The sequence below is a fragment of the Rissa tridactyla genome, chromosome 13 (assembly GCF_028500815.1).
Source record: "Rissa tridactyla isolate bRisTri1 chromosome 13, bRisTri1.patW.cur.20221130, whole genome shotgun sequence".
In the NCBI taxonomy this organism is placed as follows: Eukaryota; Metazoa; Chordata; class Aves; order Charadriiformes; family Laridae; genus Rissa; species Rissa tridactyla.
Genome location: NC_071478.1, coordinates 2,432,644 through 2,451,980, shown reverse-complemented (window position 1 = coordinate 2,451,980; position 19,337 = coordinate 2,432,644). Strand labels below are relative to the sequence as shown.

The following is a 19,337-nucleotide window of genomic DNA, read 5'->3' as shown; positions in this document are numbered from 1 at the left end:
CCCCGCCATGGCCTTGGCACCCCGCTGGTCCTCCCCACGACCAGGCTGCCTTCTCTGGAGCTGCAGGAATGGCACTCGTACACGTGGGCTTGCCACGAGCTGCAGGAAAGGGTAACTCATTCCTTGCTCTTCCCTCCGGAGGTTCAACCACATATATGCATGATGTTCCCTTGCATTTACGAGAGGAGATGCAATGCCGATGGGGTCAGGAGCACAGTCAGGTCTGGAACACCTTCAGTTCCTCTGAAAGAGAGGAACTACTTTCCATGGGAATTAAGAAAATGTTTTGGTTAGCAGCAACGGGAAATAATTTGATGTTATATATCACAGGTAAATGAAATTGCACACAAAAAAGCAGCACCAGAAGGCAGCAAGGTCTGCAAGGTCGGAAGGTTGCCAGGGCTGATGCTACCCGCAGCCTCCAGCTGGAGGAACGCTGTCTCCAGCAGGACACGCGAGCGGCATGGGAACGGCAGGAGCGGTGCACGCCAGAGCACAGCTGGTTCTGTATGCAGGTGTGCCGGGGTCCCATGCAGAATACCTGGTTTTATTCCCGAAGGACAGGATTCACTTGACTTGGGCGTGAGCTGCTTGGAGTCCCCCACCGGGCGCGTTGCCTCGCAGGGAGCTGGGCAGCCTCGTGCAACGGCAGCCTGAGAAAGGCACAGCGTTATTACTGTCAGGCAGCAGGAACCTGAGACAAACTCATGATTTTTCTGGGTTTGATCCCAAAACACATTTCTTTGGGCTGACTGACACTCCGAATTGCTTGGCAGACCGCGACCTGGGAGCACAAGCCACAGAATTCAGACCACTTAAAAATGTAAATATTCTAAGAAACAACCCAGAAGACCTTCCTAGCATGGGAGGGAGGCATTTTTGGGGATAGGTCTCTACAAAAGCAAAATATTTCCTGAGAAGGCTTTCCACATGGAAACACGAAGAACAAATAAGTTTTCAAAGACTAAGACATTGCCAGAGGTGCAACTCGCACCGAGGCCATAGCGGATGTGTCTCTCCAACCCAGTGTCCTGCAGAGTGCGGCGCAGCTGGCCGGGATGCTGGGATGCCGGGGTGCCATACGCTCTCAGGGTGCCTTTGAGGCACAGGAGATGCAGAGAGGGGCACGGTGGGCACAGGGGGTGTGGGGCTGGACTGTGTGCTGGGCCTGACACCTCACCTCATGCCCCATGGCGATGTCTGAGAAGGAACGCAGCTTTTTCTGTAAAAATGCTTTGGATAGATGAACACTAGGAAGAGCACTCAAGCAAAAGGGTAATCCCAGTGCAGGAACAAATGGACATAAGCCTTCCCAAGCGCTGCTAGGCGGGGAGCAGGATTGCCGGCAGCAGCGAGGAGGGGACCTGAGTGTCGTGCAGCAGGAGCAGGGCCACCAGGCTGGCCCGCCGCGTTGCGCTGGCGGCTGACACCAAGGCCTGTGCGGGCAGAAGGCGACGGAGGGAGTGGTGGGCCCCGCCAGCCCTTCTCCGCCACCGGCACCCTCACAACCCGGGTCTGCCGGAGGGCGAACGGCCCGTTGCGAACCAGAGCGGCGCACGGATGCGAAGCGGCAGGGAGGGACGCAGCGGTGCCGGGCCATGCCCTGGTGCCACGCGCAGGTGACGGCAGGAGTCCCACACGTGTTCACACCTCCGAGCGTCCCCGCACGCCGCATAATAACCGCGCTGGGCATGTCCAGCTTTGTTGTTTTAGCCATACTGTAGAGACGCCTATTTACTTGGGAATCATATGTTTTCTGCCCTGGTCCTCACTGTATTCAGAACAGTTACTTAGCTTCAATAAGCCCCTTGTTAAAGCCTTTTCCCTTCTGTAATCTCATCAAACTAACCAAAAGGAGTTTGTTCTGAAATAGAGTCCCATTTTGTAACCTGGCTTCCTATAGGAGATCTCCCCATGCGCACTCGGCCCCTCCGCCACAAAAGGGGTCTGCTTGTCCTAGCGCGCTAACAAAACACTGCCGTCTGTTTGGGTTAGCCAGCAGGGGGTTAATGAAAAGCCCGGCCCTGGGGACTCCCACCTTATCTGCAATCATGAATTTATTGAAGAATGTGTTAATGTGCTGGATTTTATTCATCAGGGGTCAGGGCTTTTCAAATTCTTCCTCCCAGCTCCCCCTCTTTCCATCCCTCCCCAGCAAGCTCACAATGCTGTTTAAACAAAGGACTCCCAACACAAAGAGCAAATTTACACAGTAAAGTTTTCTTGCAAGCCCAGAGCAGAGTCTGGAAGAATTCCAGCTTTATAAAGAGAAAAGGGGGTGGGGGGAAGAAAGGGGGAAGGGAGAGAGGGGCATTTTGCAGAGGATAAAAGGAAATTGAGAAAAGTTCCCACCTCCTGAAGCTCAGCACTGAATATTCTCTGCCAGTTAACCCCGATGCATTACAAACCCTTCAGGACGTTTCAGCTGGACATCAGCCTTCATAACACCAAACTTTTCAGCCTCCTTCGAGAAGGAGCCTGAAATTAAATGTTTTAACATCAAATTTAGGGTGACGTTTCAACAGCTTCTTTGTCTGTGGATTAATAACATTAGCCCCAAAAAGGGCACAGCAAACATTACCTGGGGCTCACGGTTTTTTCCGTGTGCCAGTCTCCCAGGTGGTGATATAAGCAAGATATAACAGGAGATAATGAAGCTAAGCGATGGCTCACGGGCCTTGCGGTGACTACGTGTCCAAAGCCAAGTGAGAACGGGAAGGAGCCTCTGTTCCCACCTCCTGCATCCCACCCGGGCACCACGCACCATCCCAGGACCGGAGGCCATCGAGGTCCCGCAAGGAGCTTCCCTGGACGCCCACCCTCCTGGGCTCGGCACATCCACAAACCCACCACTGTCTGCAAGTGCTAGGAAAAAGGTGGTGTAATTCCAACGCAGCCTGTGCGGCCAGTGGGCTCTTTTCCCCTTCCATCATTTCAAACATTATCCACCCTCGGCAGATGGGGATAAAAGGTTGTTTGGTTGGTTGCTTTTATTTTTTATAACTAAAAGGTTAAGACCCCCCCCACTGGTCTGTCAATTTTAGTTGCGCCGGTCAGAGCTCTGGGAATTAGAGAACAGGGAGCAATCCTGCACTAATTAACCAAAGATGACCTAAATGATTTTCTTCAGGTCTTGTCACCTCCACTTTCTGCACTATCATTAATAAGCTCTGGCAATGTCTCAGAAAGGAGGGCTCAGAACAGACGTCACCTCTACGTCTACCTCTGCCCAGCAGGCACAGCGCTACCGAGTTCACCTGAGCAAAGAGTTTTCAGGCATTTTACAAGAAAAATATACGCGATGTTATTGGCCATAAAACTAAAAAAGCTAAAACTGCAGGGGAGACGACGAACTCTGGTCACCAGACAGGGAAGTAACTGCTTCAGGCGTGTAGCTTCGAGACTTGGAAATACTCAATTCGTATTAAGAGAACCATCACAATTCCATTTTCTAACAAGTTTCTGAGCCAGAAGGATGTAATTGACCCAAATTTCCATTCCTCTGTTTATTTACTTTGGTTTGCAGGGAAAGCGATGCCTTCTGCCATACCCTCATAAAATCAGCAGCGCTCTGGAAGCAGCTAGCGCAGACAACCACCTGGAAAGAGGGGGTTTCACTGGCTCTGGCAGTCACACGCAGAAGCCCACAAACACAAACGCCTTCTAACGCCTAACGGCCAAACCCATCCGAGAGCCGTGCCACATGCTCTGCCCCACTGAAAAGCTGAATTTGAGTTGCCCAAACTGCAGCATGACTACTCCTGTCCCCAGCTTTTGGCAGGGGCCGGGCAGATCTCGGTACACGGGATCCAGCTGCGCCGCCGATGGATCCCTGAGTGCTGCACATACAATACATATTTATAGGGTCTCCTCCGTGACAGGAATGCCAAAGCCTCGTGCGGAAAGTAACTCAAAGGACATAATTAAATCAGTTAAATGGCTTGGGAAAAGAGACACGGCTACGGCCAGATTTCAACTCTCGGCACAGTCTCAGGGCACAGGGAACAACGATTAGGAGAGCAAGAACTATAAAAGCTCTCTGACCAACTACTTGCTTTTCTTTAGTTAATAAACTATAATCCCTGCTTAACACTGACACAGACCAGGAACGAGCCTCTGAGCACAGAGCTCCGGGCACGAAGGCAAGTGTCGGGGGTAAGCAAACACCGTGCCAGCATCACCAGAGGTCACCAACGTTACCAGAGGACAAGTAAAGCCGGCACAAAGAGCAGGAAATCAAAGATCAATCAGTTTATTTTCATCTGTTAACGTGATGCACAGCCAACAGCGAGCCCCTGCTGGCTTTTTGGGGCCAGGAGCTGGGAGAGGGGCATCGCTGGAGCAGGAGGGGCAGCTCCGGCTGCTGCCGGCAGCAAAAGGAGCCTTTGCACACAGGAACAGCCACAGCGCACCGGAGGAGCCGCATGAATCCAACTGTTAACAGAGCTCCTGGCGGGTTTTACTGGAATAACTGGGGCAAAGAAAGGAGCAGCGCTCCGGGAGCTGCCCCACGGCGCGGCTCTCACCGCCACGGCCATGCTGCAGGAACATCCAACTCCTCCAGACAAAGCTCCAGAGCCACAGGTGACAAGAGGAGAAAGAGAAATGCTGCAAAAGAGAGAGGGCACACCGAGGCCGCCCAGAGAATCCCAAGACAGAGTTTGGGCAAAGTGACTGAGACTGAACCCGCAGCTGAGAGGGTCCCGACGGTCTCAACGTAGGGGGTCACCATCACGTCTCTTCCCAACCGGGAGGGCTGGAGAGGGGTCGGGAGCCACCATGAGAGTGAGGAACACCAGCAGCTCCCTGCCACCAAACCGGGCAGAGGTCCCCCCGGGGAACTGGCGGCTGCCCGGGGAGAGGGGAAGGTCTCAACCTCTGTGGTTTCCACTGCGAAGAAAGAACTGCACAGCTGCCGGGAATGCCGCTTGTATTTCTCTCTCAGGGTGAAAAAGAAGTCCAAACTTAAAAAACACCAATACTGAAAAAGTAATTTCTATAATTTCAATGGTTTTGAGCTCAAAGTTGGCAAAAAACATGCACGCTACTTACACAGCAAGGAGCAAAAAGCTGTGAAAACAGATATACTTCTCAGAAGGGTTGCACACAGAAAAAAAAGTAAGCAAGTTACTTATTTTTAAATCTAGAGATACAAAGTATCTAACATATAATTACCATATTTAATGTTTCAAAACCAAAATAGCTTTTTATAGCCACCCTTAATAGATTTCTGTCTGCTACTTCTATACCCAGCCACCATGAGGAGAGGTGGGCTCACATCGTTAAAGCAGATTGCGCTCCTCTTCCATACATTTTTTTGTCCCTGCAAGAATATTAAAAGCATGGTTTGAAAATTAAGCAAAGCTTTCTCCCTCAACAGACTTGAAATGGCCCTCAGAACAGTTTCATTTTTCCATTTGTGCTTTCAATGTTACAAAAAAACGTAGAGGGATTGGGTGGAATACAATGTCTTGGTACTTCGTTTGTGTGCTGGTGCATTATGGATGAGTTACTGGATCCCTAACTGGGCATAGAGCGCTGCTGCTGGGAGGCGGGCACAGCTCACCACCTGCCTGGGAGACGCAGCGGCTCGGCCCGGCCCGTTGCCCCCGGGAAGCGCGGGGCTGCGCTGCGAGCGCTCCACAGCATCCCGCGCGTCCCGCTCCCCGGGGTCCCGCTCCCCGGCGCCCGCCCAACTCACGGAGAAAACGACGCCAGGCTGAGCGCCCCTTCCGTGTTTCCTGCGAGCGCAGAAGATATGAAAGGTTGTTTCTTCAGTTCAAAAACGACATGTTTGAACGTTGCCTGGGCTATTGCGCTTTTTGGGGTTTTTTGCCTTGTAAAATACCCTACGACATTTCTCCTAAAGTTCTCCTTGGAGAACTCGCAGGAATGGGAAAGGATTAAGAGTTTGAAATTTGAATAACAGAGATGAAGGATTTTTTAAGAATCTTTGTAAGACCTCTAGCCTGATTACCTTTTATTCACAGATTTCAGCTGAAAAATCTCGCCAGAAGACGTGCTGCGGAAGATCCAGCACTCCGGCTTACAGCAAGGCCAGGAGGAACCTCCTCTGGTACCAGGGATCCTCCGCAGCCAGGGAGGAGCCTCCTCGAAACTCAGCTGCTCCCGGGGGGGTCTGTCCTTCCTCATCGAGCCCCGTTCAGTACAGCAGCCGGGGAAGCCGTTTTTTAGGGATGATTTCCCCAGAAAACTGACAAAATTTGTCCTGATCATCACAAGGCTCAGGGTTTTACCTGTACGTGAAGAGCAACCCCTCGCTTCTTCACACCTTAGGGGGAAAAGGGACTTAGCACAAAAATTAACAAACATGGGATGAAATATACAATAGCCACCATTAACATCATATTTATTGTTATTTAGTTGCTCAGTAAAACATATACAGATATGTACAATATGCATGAATACAGAAGACTGCACTTTACATATTTAAAAAAAAAAAGAAAGAAAAATAACACTCAATTTCATGAGCTATTGTCACAGTCTTCCAACCAAGCATTTAAGAAATGAATTTAACAAGAATCAAAAAAAAAAAAAAAGAAAAAAAAAAGAAAAAAAGATTACAGGATTGCCTAACACACAGCAGAGTCAAGTTTTCATATTTTACATGTGCAATAACATTTTTCAGAAGAGTTTGCTATGCAGTACGGATTACCAGTGTTTTGAATTTTTTTTTTTTCTTTTCCATTAACCAAATTTAGTACAAAGAAATAACATCCTTTTGCTTAAGGCTGTTTTAAAGCTGTAATATTCTTGGGTAGTGAATAGTGATAAAGTTATAACTGCTGGAAATCACAGCCTGCAGTTTCATCAGTCAGAATCTATGAGCGGATGGACTCAAACCAACAATTTTAATAGAGAATTTCTAAGACAAAATTAGACTATTTCCTCCATTAGCCTTAAGCAATAAAGGAGAAACAATTCTATAAAAATGGGTTATGCTCTTATACACCATCCATTGAACAGCTGTGAATCTAGTAGTTGAGAAAACCTTACACTGCAGCTTAACAAAAAGAATCAAAATTTACCAGTTTTGTTTCTTCTGTCTGCCTTTCCCCTCCCCGCCCCCCCCCGCCCTCCCAGCAGCGCCGCGTTCCGCTGCCCTGGGCTCACCTCACCCTCTCCCTCCTTCCCACAGGTGCGACCAGTTTGCCTTACTGGTGGTGCCTGGAAGCCTCAGCCCGATTCCTGGTCTGGGAAGGGCAGGCAGCCTCGGAACGACCCCGAGACGTGCGGTATCTGGAGCCGCTCCCTCCATGACCCAGATGACACAACTCTGACGCTCATCCCCTTCCACCCTGACCACACCATGACATCCTTACCTCGTTGATAAAAGTCACCGTAACTAAACAAAAATGAGCCTAACCCCTCTCTCACTGAATAACCGAGCTAGAATAGCAGCGAACTAGTAACCCTAGGGAAAAAATGATGTGGAGAAAATTTGCAAGTCTTTTAATAAATACGGCCTATTCTTTTTTTTTTTTTTGGCAAAGAGATATTTTATCCCTCCTCCCAACTTAAATGCAAGAGAGATTTTGCTCCGTTTGCTACTACATTTTACCTTCAAGACTAAGTGCAGAGGTTCTTCTAACAAATACCAAAGGAGTCAGGAGGTCAGTGATGCCCAGGCTCCCCCGTGCCCGGGCAGTGGGGGCTGCGTGGGAGACCCCAAACTGCCGGGCAAGGCAGGGAGAAGGCTCCAAAAGCCGCATTTTAGCTGTCCTTCACAATATATAGCAAAGTTTGTGCACATCTCAATGGCACGTTTACCACAGATCTTTGACTTCTTGGTACAACTTCTTCCCCCCTGTCTGGAAGCCCTGTAGGACAAGCAGGCGCGAAATTAAGTTATTCTGGGTTTACGCAGTCATTTGGGGAAAATTTGCTCATAAATGTCACTCTCTGTTGCCCCGGCTCATCCTCTGAAGGAAGCACGCCTGGAGCCGCGCGGCTCAGCAAGGAGCAGAGGCCGGATCTCGGGTACCGCTCAGCTCTGCCGCCCACAGGGCTTTGGCCCGGCTCGGGCCGACGCCGGCTGTGCCTCAGCTTCCCCTTCCACGGAAGAGCGCAACTTACCTCTTGCACAACTGGCTTTTTCCTACAGCTCTCCAACACGACTGGGTTGGAAGTATTATTGTTCACAAAATTAAATCTTTTCAATTCTTACCACATGGGGCTACGCTGGTAGTTTAGATACGTTAAAAAAAATAATTTAAAAAATCAGTGCATTCAATGTCAAGTTAATGGAGAAAATTAGTAAAATGAAACTACTGCAGGCAACACAAGCTTCATGACAAAGCTCTAGCCTTCTGCATCTGCTGTCAGTACCAAGTACACCAGGTTATGAGCATGAAGCTTGTCCTGGTCAGTCATATGTACCGTTTCTGTTCTGATCTTTGGCAAAAAGCAAAGAAACCATAAAAGCGCAGGTCGGCCCTGGCGCTGCTAACTGCTGCCCCGGGGAGAGCTTGCATCGGCTCCTTTTGCTCGGTTGATAATGTCACTTAATTTAAGCAAGATCGAATGGATAGGAGGTTAGCAAAAGGATCGCATGTGACCATATTACTCAGCAAGACTACATGGACAATAAGGCCCAGAAGACGGTCAACTGCTGATTTTAACTCCTCACTACCTAAAAATCCTGTCCTCCCACTGCATCCACCTCACGAGCCCAGCGATGTGGGAGCAGACCCAGCGGTGCCACAGCTCCCACACTCCCACGCTCGGCAGCTGAAAACACACGATCCCGGCTCCAGTACAGCCCCTCCCCCTCATTTCATAGGATTTAAAACTGCTGGGGTTCCATTGGTTTTTGAGGAATTGCTTCCACTTTGTATTTCTATGAGCAAGTGACAAAGCCAGTCCCCAGTGGACTCCAGGAGAGAAGAACCCGCTGCAGAGAGCAAACCAGAAGAAAAAGGGCGGTGAGACCAACTGAGTCACTGCCTTTCTACTTTAAGGAGGATTTCTCTTTAAAAGCCATCTGAAATGTTTGGTGCAGCATTCACCGAGAGGTCTCTTCCCGGTAGTGCAGGGTGTGCATCCCTGACCTCAGGAAGCCTGAAAAACCTGTTCTCTTGAATGCAGCAGGAAAAACTAAAAACAAAGAAGTAAGCCATCGGCTGCACTCCTGCACTCCGGTGCAGGAATGCCATCAGACCATGAACTCTTTCTAAATTTTCAGCTGCAAGTGCTGGAACGCGGTATCATGTGTCTAGACATGTGTTTGGCTGGGGTTACTCCAAGCCCCACCAGGCTGGAAGTGGTGGGAGCTGCAGAGGGAACCCACCACGGCAGCCCCGGCCCCGCTCCAGAGCCCCCAAGCACTTTGCTAGACAGGATTAAAAGTTAAACACGTATTTGGGTGAACCGGGACTTCAGAAATCACAGGCAAAGAGGCATCTTCCAGAGTGAGGGCTGAAAATTATTACTCTACCAGGAGGTATTTTACTGGGGACAGTGATATTTCATTGCAGGGACAGGGGAGGGCTCGGAGCTTTCAGCAGCGCACACACCTACAAAGGTACGAAACATCCCATCTTTTTTGTTTCAAACCAAGAAGGCGTGAAGCAGCTCCACAGCCAATTGCTCCAGGATGGGCAAAAATCCTCATCCTCGTGGCAGCTCCAACTTCAACACAAAGTAAAACAATATTGAAAAATCACGTTTCAAAGCTCCCAAATTTATCCAAAGTCAAGTCACTGACCAGACCGGTAAGAGGAAATCAATCCATGCATGGTTAATAAGAGCACATTCAACTAACATTTCCAAACACTGCGAGTCTCTCTGAAGCCACATATGACCGAGAGAGAGGATTTCAGACCATCCCGCGCCATTGGCATTTTAGGCAGAATTCCCTCTCCATTGGTGTCTACCGAGAACATTACTTCAAAATAATTAAAGGCCCAGCACAATCATCGAAGATAAAATACAAAGCAGTCTTCAAACTCCATCCCTTGAGGAGGGACACATTTTGTGAATTCATGACAGAAGTAATAAATAACCCTAGAGAGGCCGACCTTTATTTCACAGCTAAAACCTAAATCTCCAGTGATGTTATTAAGCTTCGGGGAGCAGAGGAAAGCGAGCCGGGCTGCGCGGGGCCGGGGGGGATGGCTCGCACTCCCTCTACACAGAGGACACACAAATAATGGACATTTACGTAAAACCACAGGAGTGTCGGATCATCACGTCAGTCGTGTTTTTATCTGGTTTGCTTCCAACTTTCTTCTCAAATGAGTATTATCTATCACAAGCAGGAAAGTATGGTTTTCCTTTTATTGTGTGCATCTAAGTAACGCTGTTCTTCAACGCATGGCAAAAACGGGGCCTCAAATGAGTTTGGGTGGGGGGGGAGGCCTAACGGGGGGTCTCCCTACCTGGCAGATTAGGAAACGCTGACCGTGGGCATACAGCCCCCCGCACTCCCCTGCTCGGGCCATCCCCTGACCGCCGCCACTGCACCAGGACGGCTGCATGCACAGGACGCTGCGTCCTGCTTCGATCAACAGCATCTTCCTTCAGCTAAAAATGGGTGAAAAACGGGCAGGGTGCGGCAGTGCCACCAGGCAGGGCTTTGGGGACACCGGCCACAGCAGGCGATGGACCCAGCCCCGCTGGGGGTGCCAGCTCTTGCAGCGGGACACCTCGGGACAGCCCAGGCTGGAGGCGCACAGTGGCTCCGGGGGATTTTTTTCCTCCAGCAGTTATAAAGTGGGATCGGCAGGAGCATCACCAGGACCAGGAGGCTGTGGCCTCGCTGGGGAGCACCCCCTGCTCCTCCTCGCAAGCCGAGAGGGAGCCCGGGCATTCGGTGGAGGACATAACGACTCTTAATAATAAAGTAAACTTCCTGTTCGACTTATTTAGAAAAACATCTCTTCTATACCTTCCCCGGCTGTGTCTGAACCAGCCTGTTCCTGACAGAGCTCCGTCTCTGGGCTTCAGCAGGGTAAATACAGGAACGAGCGTCCTCGCCTCGCAGAGGGAGGCAGAGAGCAACCGAGGCTGAACGTTATTAGCAACAGAACATCATTTTCTCCAGAAAGGGCAGGCTCGTTGCCTGAATATTCAATAGAGCATTAACTGTTTGGTTTGTATGTGACTGGCAAAAGCTGGGTGTCAATATAATATATAATATAATGATGACCATTTCACTTTAACCGGCGTTTATTCCTGAACTGCTGTTCTTCAGGATCACCATCGTAATAAGCACTGAACAAAGCAAAACAAAGAAAAAAAAAAAAAAAAAGAAAAACAAAGCAAATGAGGAAGAAGAGGAGGAGGAGGATCTTTGTCTTATTATGACATACGTGACTTGGACATACGCTGAGATGAAAAAGGAAAAGGCCTCATCTATAAATGTATGCCAAGGTTACAGAATAATGGGAAAAAGTGGTCTAGCAGGAAAATCTTAAGCAAAAGTGTGCTAACTGCAGAAGGGTTAACACTGGTAACATACTGTGGCAGAAGATTAAAAAAAAGTTGAGGTTTACTTTAAATTAACCCTTTCCAGTCCATATGCCACTAAGCAGGTACCAACCTAGAAAAATAGTCCACCTAGCAGTAGCGGCCCTTTGAAATTAAAAAGAGAAAAAAAATAATTTCTTTTGTTCAAGTCAGGGCGGCCACAAAAGTCCCAAATCTGTTGGAGATGTCCGAATGCAGGGACCTCCACGTCGGCACCGCAGTCCGGCCCTTCGCCTCGCCCACGTCGTCCGTGCAGTGGACCGAGAGGCACTGCAGGTGGCTGCCGGTCTGCGCCGTGGCCGAGGTCTTGCTCGGGGGAAGGTCGTGGGCTGGAAAGGGGTCACAGAGAGAGCGTTAGGAGAACCGCGCGATGCAACCCCATCGCGCTGACGCAACGACCGATGGCAGGCAGGGAGCGGAGATGGCCCCGTGGCCCCGCATCCGTCTCTGCCCCGCCAGCCCGTGCCCCGGCTCCTGCACCCGCACTGTCCCCCAGCTCGGGGACGTGGCGTCGCCGCCACTGGTACAGCTCCCTCATCCCACCCCACAGCAAGCTTCTCCGGCTGATTTTTCACCGTGCCAGAAAGACATCAAAAATATTCTCTTTCACATGCACTTGTTTTAATAAAGTAAACCAGCAATAGGTCTGTACGCAGGGGATGTGTACCCAACTGATTATGAGTATCCTGGATTGCAGCACAATTGGGAATTTTCACCCCCCAGTATTTGAAATCAATACTGACACCTCCCCAAGCAAGAAACCAGCCCCAAACCCTCCGTGTCTTCCAGGTCATTCCATCGTCGGCCTCGCACGGGTACAGGGCTCCCTGATCGCCTCTTTTAATGGAATACCATGATAACGTTTTTCTTACAATTCCTCCATTTTAGGAATTTACATTATCTTTAGCCACTACTAGTTTCTGTTAACCACAGAAATTAAAGAGTTTAACTTAAACATCCTACACAACGTCCTAGGCCTTTTTCCTCTGGATTTCACAGTTAATACGAAGAGCAGCTAGAATTGTTCCTTCCAAAGTATACTACTATGTACTCATGACTCATTCTCACTGGTACTCCTTTATTTTCCCTTGCTTCCATTCTTAGTACTTTCAGGCAACCTCCTCTGTCGCAAATATATTTTTCTCATCTTCAAAATTTGCCTTGGTGCACATGCCTTCTCCCTGCCCAGTGCATCCAGAACATCTTTCCTTTACCACCTTCTTCCTTGCTGAAATCAATCAATTCTGTAGTTCTTCTCTGCTGCTCATAGTCAAATCACCAAAAAAAAAGCTCAAAGACAAAATCCCCCAAACTTCATCCCTCGCCTTGCAACTCCTCACGTCCCCAAAGTCCCTGCACGGGGTCCTTCTTGCACCCCTCTGAAACACAAGGCAGCGGCTGTGTCCCCCGCTGGCTGGGGCTGGGCAGCCCGGTGGCCGGCGCAGGCTGGGGCTGGTTCCCCTCTCCCCAGGGGGAGCCGGCCCACCAGCCCGGGAACTCGGAAAACCCCCTCGGAGCTAACGCACCCCCGGGAACGTCGCTCCTTCTGCCGAGCTGATGCAAACAGCCGCCTCAGCCCTGGAAGGAAGGCTTTTTTGTGAGATAAAAATGGTGAGTAAATAGAGGAACGGCACAAAGCACAACAGAAAAACAGCCAAGAGCATCTCGAGAGGCAGCCTGCGTTTCCCCTCACCCACCGTTTCGCTCCTGTTCACCCAGCACGCAAACGGTAAGAGCGGACCCGCCACAGGGACCGTGATTTCTCTGCTGCACCCTTGAGAGCTCCCATCGCGCAGGGCTGAGGGTGATGCTGGAGCGTGCCAAATAATGCCAGAAAATGGCTGTGAATGTTTAACCTCCTTAAGACCTTTCTTCACCTCATCTTTCCTATGTTCCACAAAGCCGAGCAGTGCGGGTTTATCACACTTCATGGAGCAAGTTGCATTTGTTTCACTCAACCAGCCGCTACACCAGATACAAAACGGGAACTGAACAGCTTGTTACACGATCACGGTGAGATTAAAAAATAATCTTAAAGTAATCTGGAAGTTCCTGATTTAAACTGGAAAATTATTTCAATGCTTGATTATAGGACGTCAGAGATGCTCATATTCAAAAGAGTATCATAACACCACATAGAGAAACTAATTCGAACCTGGGGACACGATGCTGTAAACGACGGGAGAAGGAGCGCAGAGCGGTGCTGCTGCCTGCTCAGCCATGCGCTGCTTTAGCGCAACCATGTGCAAAATCAACACAAAGCTCCGTTCCACGCCTCAGCCCCGCACAGCCACGCTCCAGGACTGCATTTCTGCAGGACACCCTCACCCCCTGCTCGAACAAAGAATCCAACATCCGCAGGTCAAAGACGCTCACCTTCTCTGAACTCCAAGGTGGATTACAGTCCCCTGTAACTGGCACTTGGTTTTTTTAGTCAGGTTTTGATAAAGTGCCAAGGAGCAGAGCTGAAGCACCGAGCGGAGTTCGCTGTGTAATACCCAAACGCAGAGGTTCAGTGGCATTAGCACCCTTTGCCTTTGCTCCAGTGCCGGGAATTCTTACTCTTCCCCCCTGCTACCCTTGAGCAGCATCACCCCCCCAGACCCTCCACACTCCGCAGCCGCCTCTGAAGAACTACAAGCGTTTTCACCTCCCCGGGGGAGCGTTTCCACCTCGGCCCTGAGCAGGAGGGACCCGTGGGTGCTGCGGAGCTGGTGGAGGGGCAGTGCTCTGCGGGCACGGCAGCCCTGCGCACAGCCAGCAGCTGTGGGGGCGCGGACCAGCGAGTCCCCCGCTGACATGATAGTGCCACTTCAGGAAAATCATAGGGGGAAAAAAAAAAGACTCCCTAAATAAATGCTATTTTATGAAGTGTTCAATTTAAACTTACTATCCTGGATGTAAATATAATAGCTTTTTATTTATAAAATGTTTAGAACTCAAATGGGATCGCAGAGAATTGAGAAAGGGAAATGGTCTTTTAATGTGTATTTGTTCACATCCCTTACACTGCTCACACTACCCGATATTTTTATTCTTAGGTCTCTCTGACTGTACAGGACATGCTGGTCTCGGTACAGGAAAAGCCAGTGCCTTGAGATTAGTCTGTGTGACAGCAGCTTTCTTCCTCTACCGCAGAGAAAGAGGAAAGAGTCCCGGTGCTGAGCTGCTGCCACGAGGGGCCCGGGGATCTCGGTGGCGTTTCTGCAAGGAGCATTCACTGCCGGGCTCCATCAGCCCGGCCTCTGGGCTGAGGACACAGGGACACCCACGGAAGCGGCAGGGACCGCACGTTCCCAGAGCAGGACCCAGATCAGGGCCGGAGCTCACCGCGCCGCGCTGGCAGCGATGGCTGCACTCACACCCAGCAGGGATCGGGTCCTCGGCCAACGACTCAGTGAGGAACTTCGTATGCCAGAAGCATCTAAAGAATAAACTAGGCTTATTTATTTGTAAATCAGTAAATAATTTCTAAAACATTTCCTGTGGATAAAATTTGTAAGCAAACTACTGATAAAGGAATCAATGCAACATCTGTCCTGCAGTGATGAGCAGGATTTGAGGAAACCCCAAGCGAAGGAGGTGAGCAGGACCTGATCCTAAGTTTGCGAAGTTAATACTGATTGCCACCGTCCACACGATACCTAACTCAACACCACTGTGAGAGCTCAAGCTCTCTTGGTCTCCTGTTAAAGAGCACAGAAAATGATGCATTCGAATCCGAAACAGAACGAGGATGAGAGCGTGCAGTAAGGCCTGCATTGGCACAAGTGTTCTCAAAGCCAACCCGGAGGGAAATATTCAGTGCAATTTACTTTTTTCCTGTATTTCTACCTTGACAAAGCTATGATGTTTTTCTGAAAAAAAAAACCAAAAAACCCTTTGTATTAAAAAATTAGTTGCACTGATCCACCTGATGAGAATTACGTTCTTAAGCAGGAGATACTGCCTGATGCTTGTCCAAAACGCTAATGCTCTCCCAGCAGACGTGTTTCGCCAGCCTTCCTCGCTGTCTCTCTGCATCCTTCAAACCAGCACCCGCCTTCTGCAGCGCAGGCAGTCCTGAGGGGTGGTGTCAGTAGAGACTGATGGGACGCAGCAGGTTAAAATTAGTCAGGTAATGCAAGATGGTGTCATCACGTCACTGCCTCGCAGTTGCCAAGTTTCAGATAAATCACTGTCAGTCATGAAGTACACCTAATTGAAGGCAAGGAATTTTCAAACAAATTATGTTGAAATTGCACAACTGCCTTCTATTAGCGACTACTGCAAGAAAGTTGTATTATTAATAAAAGCAATACCCTTGTAATAAGAGCCATCCTCCACACGCAGGATCTCGAGATGGTCTGGGTGGAGACTTCCTCTCCAAACCAAAGGACGTGACACGACAGAACCTGGGTCAGCTGCAAGTAAAACTACCCGGTTCGCAGGATAGTGTGTGCCCCTTGGAAACGGCAAATGCCGAAGTAAAGATAAGTGATAAAATGTCCTGTGTAAGCACACAACGTGTTCACGTGGAAGGCATGAAACTCAAAGCAATAAAGTGACCAAAGACCAAAAGGAGTTTGGAAACGGCTCAAGCGTAACAATATCCTCACCCCAAAAGGCTCTGCAGAAGCCAGCTACTGTACGGATTGAGCTTAAATTTTTAGCACTGGAAACTATTTCTTCCTTTTACCTTGATTATAATGGTCCATCCGACCATTTTCCTGTCCAGAGCAGCAACCCATACCCAGTATTTCAGGGGAAGATAAAGGCGAGGAAAGCCCACCACTGCCTGTCCCAGCCAACTGCGCAAAATTGCTCACAGCAGTGAAAATTCCTGCAATAATCGCTGAATGCCCTGGAAGTTAACACGAGCTTTGATTAATATTATTAGCTCAGCTTGCACACAGGCACTTCCAAGAGCCAGCCATAACATCTGGAAGAGCTGGGTGGCTACAGCGAAGAAATATTTGCAAACATTCATTGGAACATGAAAGTGAATGAAGTCCGGCCATTTTCACAGCTCTTACATGCTTGTGTTCAGCCAATATTCCAGCAAGTTTGTTTATTGCAGTTTAAGCTGTGTGTTTTAGGTAAATATTTTGAGCTATTCCCTGAATAGTTTGGTAACATTCATCAGTTATAACAACATACAAAAGCAACTGTAAGAATTGTTATCAAGCAGTCGGGACAAAAACACCGGGCTGCTCTCCCGTACAGAGGCAGATGCACACACAGACAGCTTCACATCCCAAAAGACTACAAAAACTTTCCTTTTTCAAAAAATAATATTAAAGTTCGCTTTTAGCCAAAAGCTCCACGTTAAGCTTTTGAACAGGCTTTACCCACACAAACGTATTTCAATTGTGAAGACCCAAACAAGCAAAGAGAGAAACGCGGGGCCCGTGGAAGACTCCCCCAGCCCCTCTCCCGTGCCCCGTACCCGCTGCTCTGACCGGGCACATTTAGGGACCTGCTCTTCCGTTCTGCTCTACTTTGCAAAGGCACACACGCCCTCAGAAAATGAAAGGCTGCTGTTCGTTTGTGTACCCAGCCCGAGCAGCAGCAGGGTGACTAAGGCAGGAGCCTGGCCAGCCCTCGGCAGCCCGCAGCGGGGACACTGGGAGGAGACAGGGAGTTCAGTTCTGCTCCACCAAAAAATTCAATGCACACGCTACAGACCGCTTTTTCACATCAGCCCAGGAAAAACACATTTCTCTCCAGAGAGATTAGATCCTGACACCCTCCTCAATCCCAAACACATCATATATACACACTTTCATTCCCTCCAGCTTCCTTCTCACTCCTCCTTTTTCCTTATCCCACATTAAGCTGCTCTGTAAAGCCTCTTCTCTCATGTAGCATCTCCTTATGCGTTTTTTAAAAATAAACATGTTCTCTTAACTGTGACGACCCCACCAAGCACTATGCAAACCCAGAAGTACCCCTATTTTTAGGTAAACTAATCCCATTAAAAAGGAGTTCACCTGCAATGCTAGCACGCCTTACATGCATCGTCTCGTGAGAGAGGAGATGAATTGGGGGAGGGATGGTGTGTAGTCAAGGCAACCGTGGATGCTACACAGAGGCACTGGGAGTTTATGCTGCTCTTCAGGTGCCTCTCATGCCATTCCTCACATTTTTGCCAAAACCACCGCCAACAAAAGGAACGGGAGGCAGGGACAAGCAGGAGCGAGGGTGCAGCCACAGTCTGGCAGGGGTCTGGTTGGGAATGGGTTCCACTCCACATTTCAGCGTTCCTTCGAGATTGAAGTGACAAACAGGAGGCGAAGATCCCTGGAACGGCTCCTTGCCCCAGGGCTCGTCCCTTACACTTCTTCACCGGCTCTGACAAAGCTCCAGCCGCCCGCGCTGCCCAGGGTCCGGCCGCCCCGCACAGCGTGGCCCCGCCGCCGCCGCCCTCGATGGCCAGCCGAGCGTGAAGCCCCTGGATTGCTACTGATCTTGTTAAGGCTAGATCAGAGGATTCGGCCAAAACCACTATATTCCCTGGTCAGAGATCAGTTTCCCCTCTACCATCTGATAACCACTCTTAAAGGATGCGTTAATAAGCTTCTGTTCACTCTGCGCCCGTTAAGCAGAGGCCAAGCTACCATAAGAGGGAATAGATTTGAGTAATGATCTCTTATGAGGCAGCAAACCTACATATAGTGTTTAAAATTATTCCCTTAGGACAAGATGTTTTTCACCAAATCTCCCACATGACAGTTTGACATATTGGTTCAGGCACATAGCTCTGCATTTGTACACACTACAGAATCATCTTTTTCAGTTTTCAAGAAAAATAAGGTCTGAAAACATTTCATGTTTCCCTGCACACCGGACCTAGTCTCCACAGATTAATTTACTCCTAAAATTGTACTTTTAAACACAACTAGTTCATTTGTGTTGATAAACAAATGAGCCATTTCCTCCCTCACCGAGGCACCGCTGACAAAATCCCAGACAAAGGCATTTTCTTGACCCAGCAGTACAAGTAAGCAAACCTTTCGCATTTGTTTATAAACACAAACATGGTACCTGCCACCTGCTTTCTCCCTAAAACTGGCACCACTTTCAGTTTTCTTCACCTCTGGCAACCCGCACCCCGCTTCGGGGTGGATCTGTCTCTTCTACTTTAGTGCCCCGGGGCGAAGGCTGCCGCTGGCTTTGGGCTGGGCAGCACCAGGCACTCTGCTGGTGCTCAGTGAAAAGCCCCATCTGCTCCATGACTGAGGCCGCCTTCTTACTCCGATTTTACGTCAATTATTGTGTGTAACAACTCATGCATTTTTTAAAGCCTATAAAATGCTTAAAGATGCTACCCGCCTCAATATGAACAAAATTAAAGGAAAAGTCAGAAGCATCTGTGGTTATGAAGTGCTGGCACCAAGGACTCCTAATGACGAGCACAGCCGAAACGGGGACCGGGCGATTCTCCTCTTTGCTGACCAGGAGCGCTGTGCAGGGATACCCCAACTCCGGGGTATCAGCCACATCTCACTCATTAACATTTCAAGAAGTCATTTGGCTTGGTCAGCCCATAGGTTTATCGCCGAGACCCATCCAGCTGAGCTGTACCGTGAAAGCCTTTCTCACAAAGGAGGGAAGGTTCTTCAGTTGAAAGCGTGCGCACAGCACTGAGCACTGTCCCACACCGCTAATATATCCCGCGAGCCAGGATTAAAGCTGTATACAGACAAGACACCACTCACCTGAAGGCAGAGCAAGGCAGGGCCATCCCCGCTCGCTCGGGCTGGGAACTCGGCACGTTTACCCTTAAGGTTGAGTGGTGCCCACCAGTCCCTCAGCCCATCAGGTCTGGCAACGTCCCCTGATCCTCAAAGCCTCTTCCTGCACAG

The 19,337-nt window shown here is 49.5% G+C and overlaps 1 protein-coding gene across 4 annotated transcripts in view; it reads right to left on the bottom strand.

The window, feature by feature from the left end:
- Nucleotides 1-19,337, bottom strand: part of MN1 (MN1 proto-oncogene, transcriptional regulator) — a 111,019-nt gene that overhangs the window by 63,388 nt on the left and 28,294 nt on the right. Inside the window, exon 2 of one of the 4 annotated variants that reach the window (XM_054219705.1) lies at nucleotides 542-653. The exons of 2 other annotated variants lie outside the window; for them this stretch is intronic. In XM_054219705.1, coding sequence (XP_054075680.1) covers nucleotides 568-653 — 86 coding nt within the window. In that variant the 3' untranslated portion in view covers nucleotides 542-567. Of the gene's footprint in view, nucleotides 1-541; nucleotides 654-7,108; nucleotides 11,820-19,337 lie in introns of those variants that run through there. One more of the 4 variants, XM_054219703.1, reaches the window with a different exon arrangement.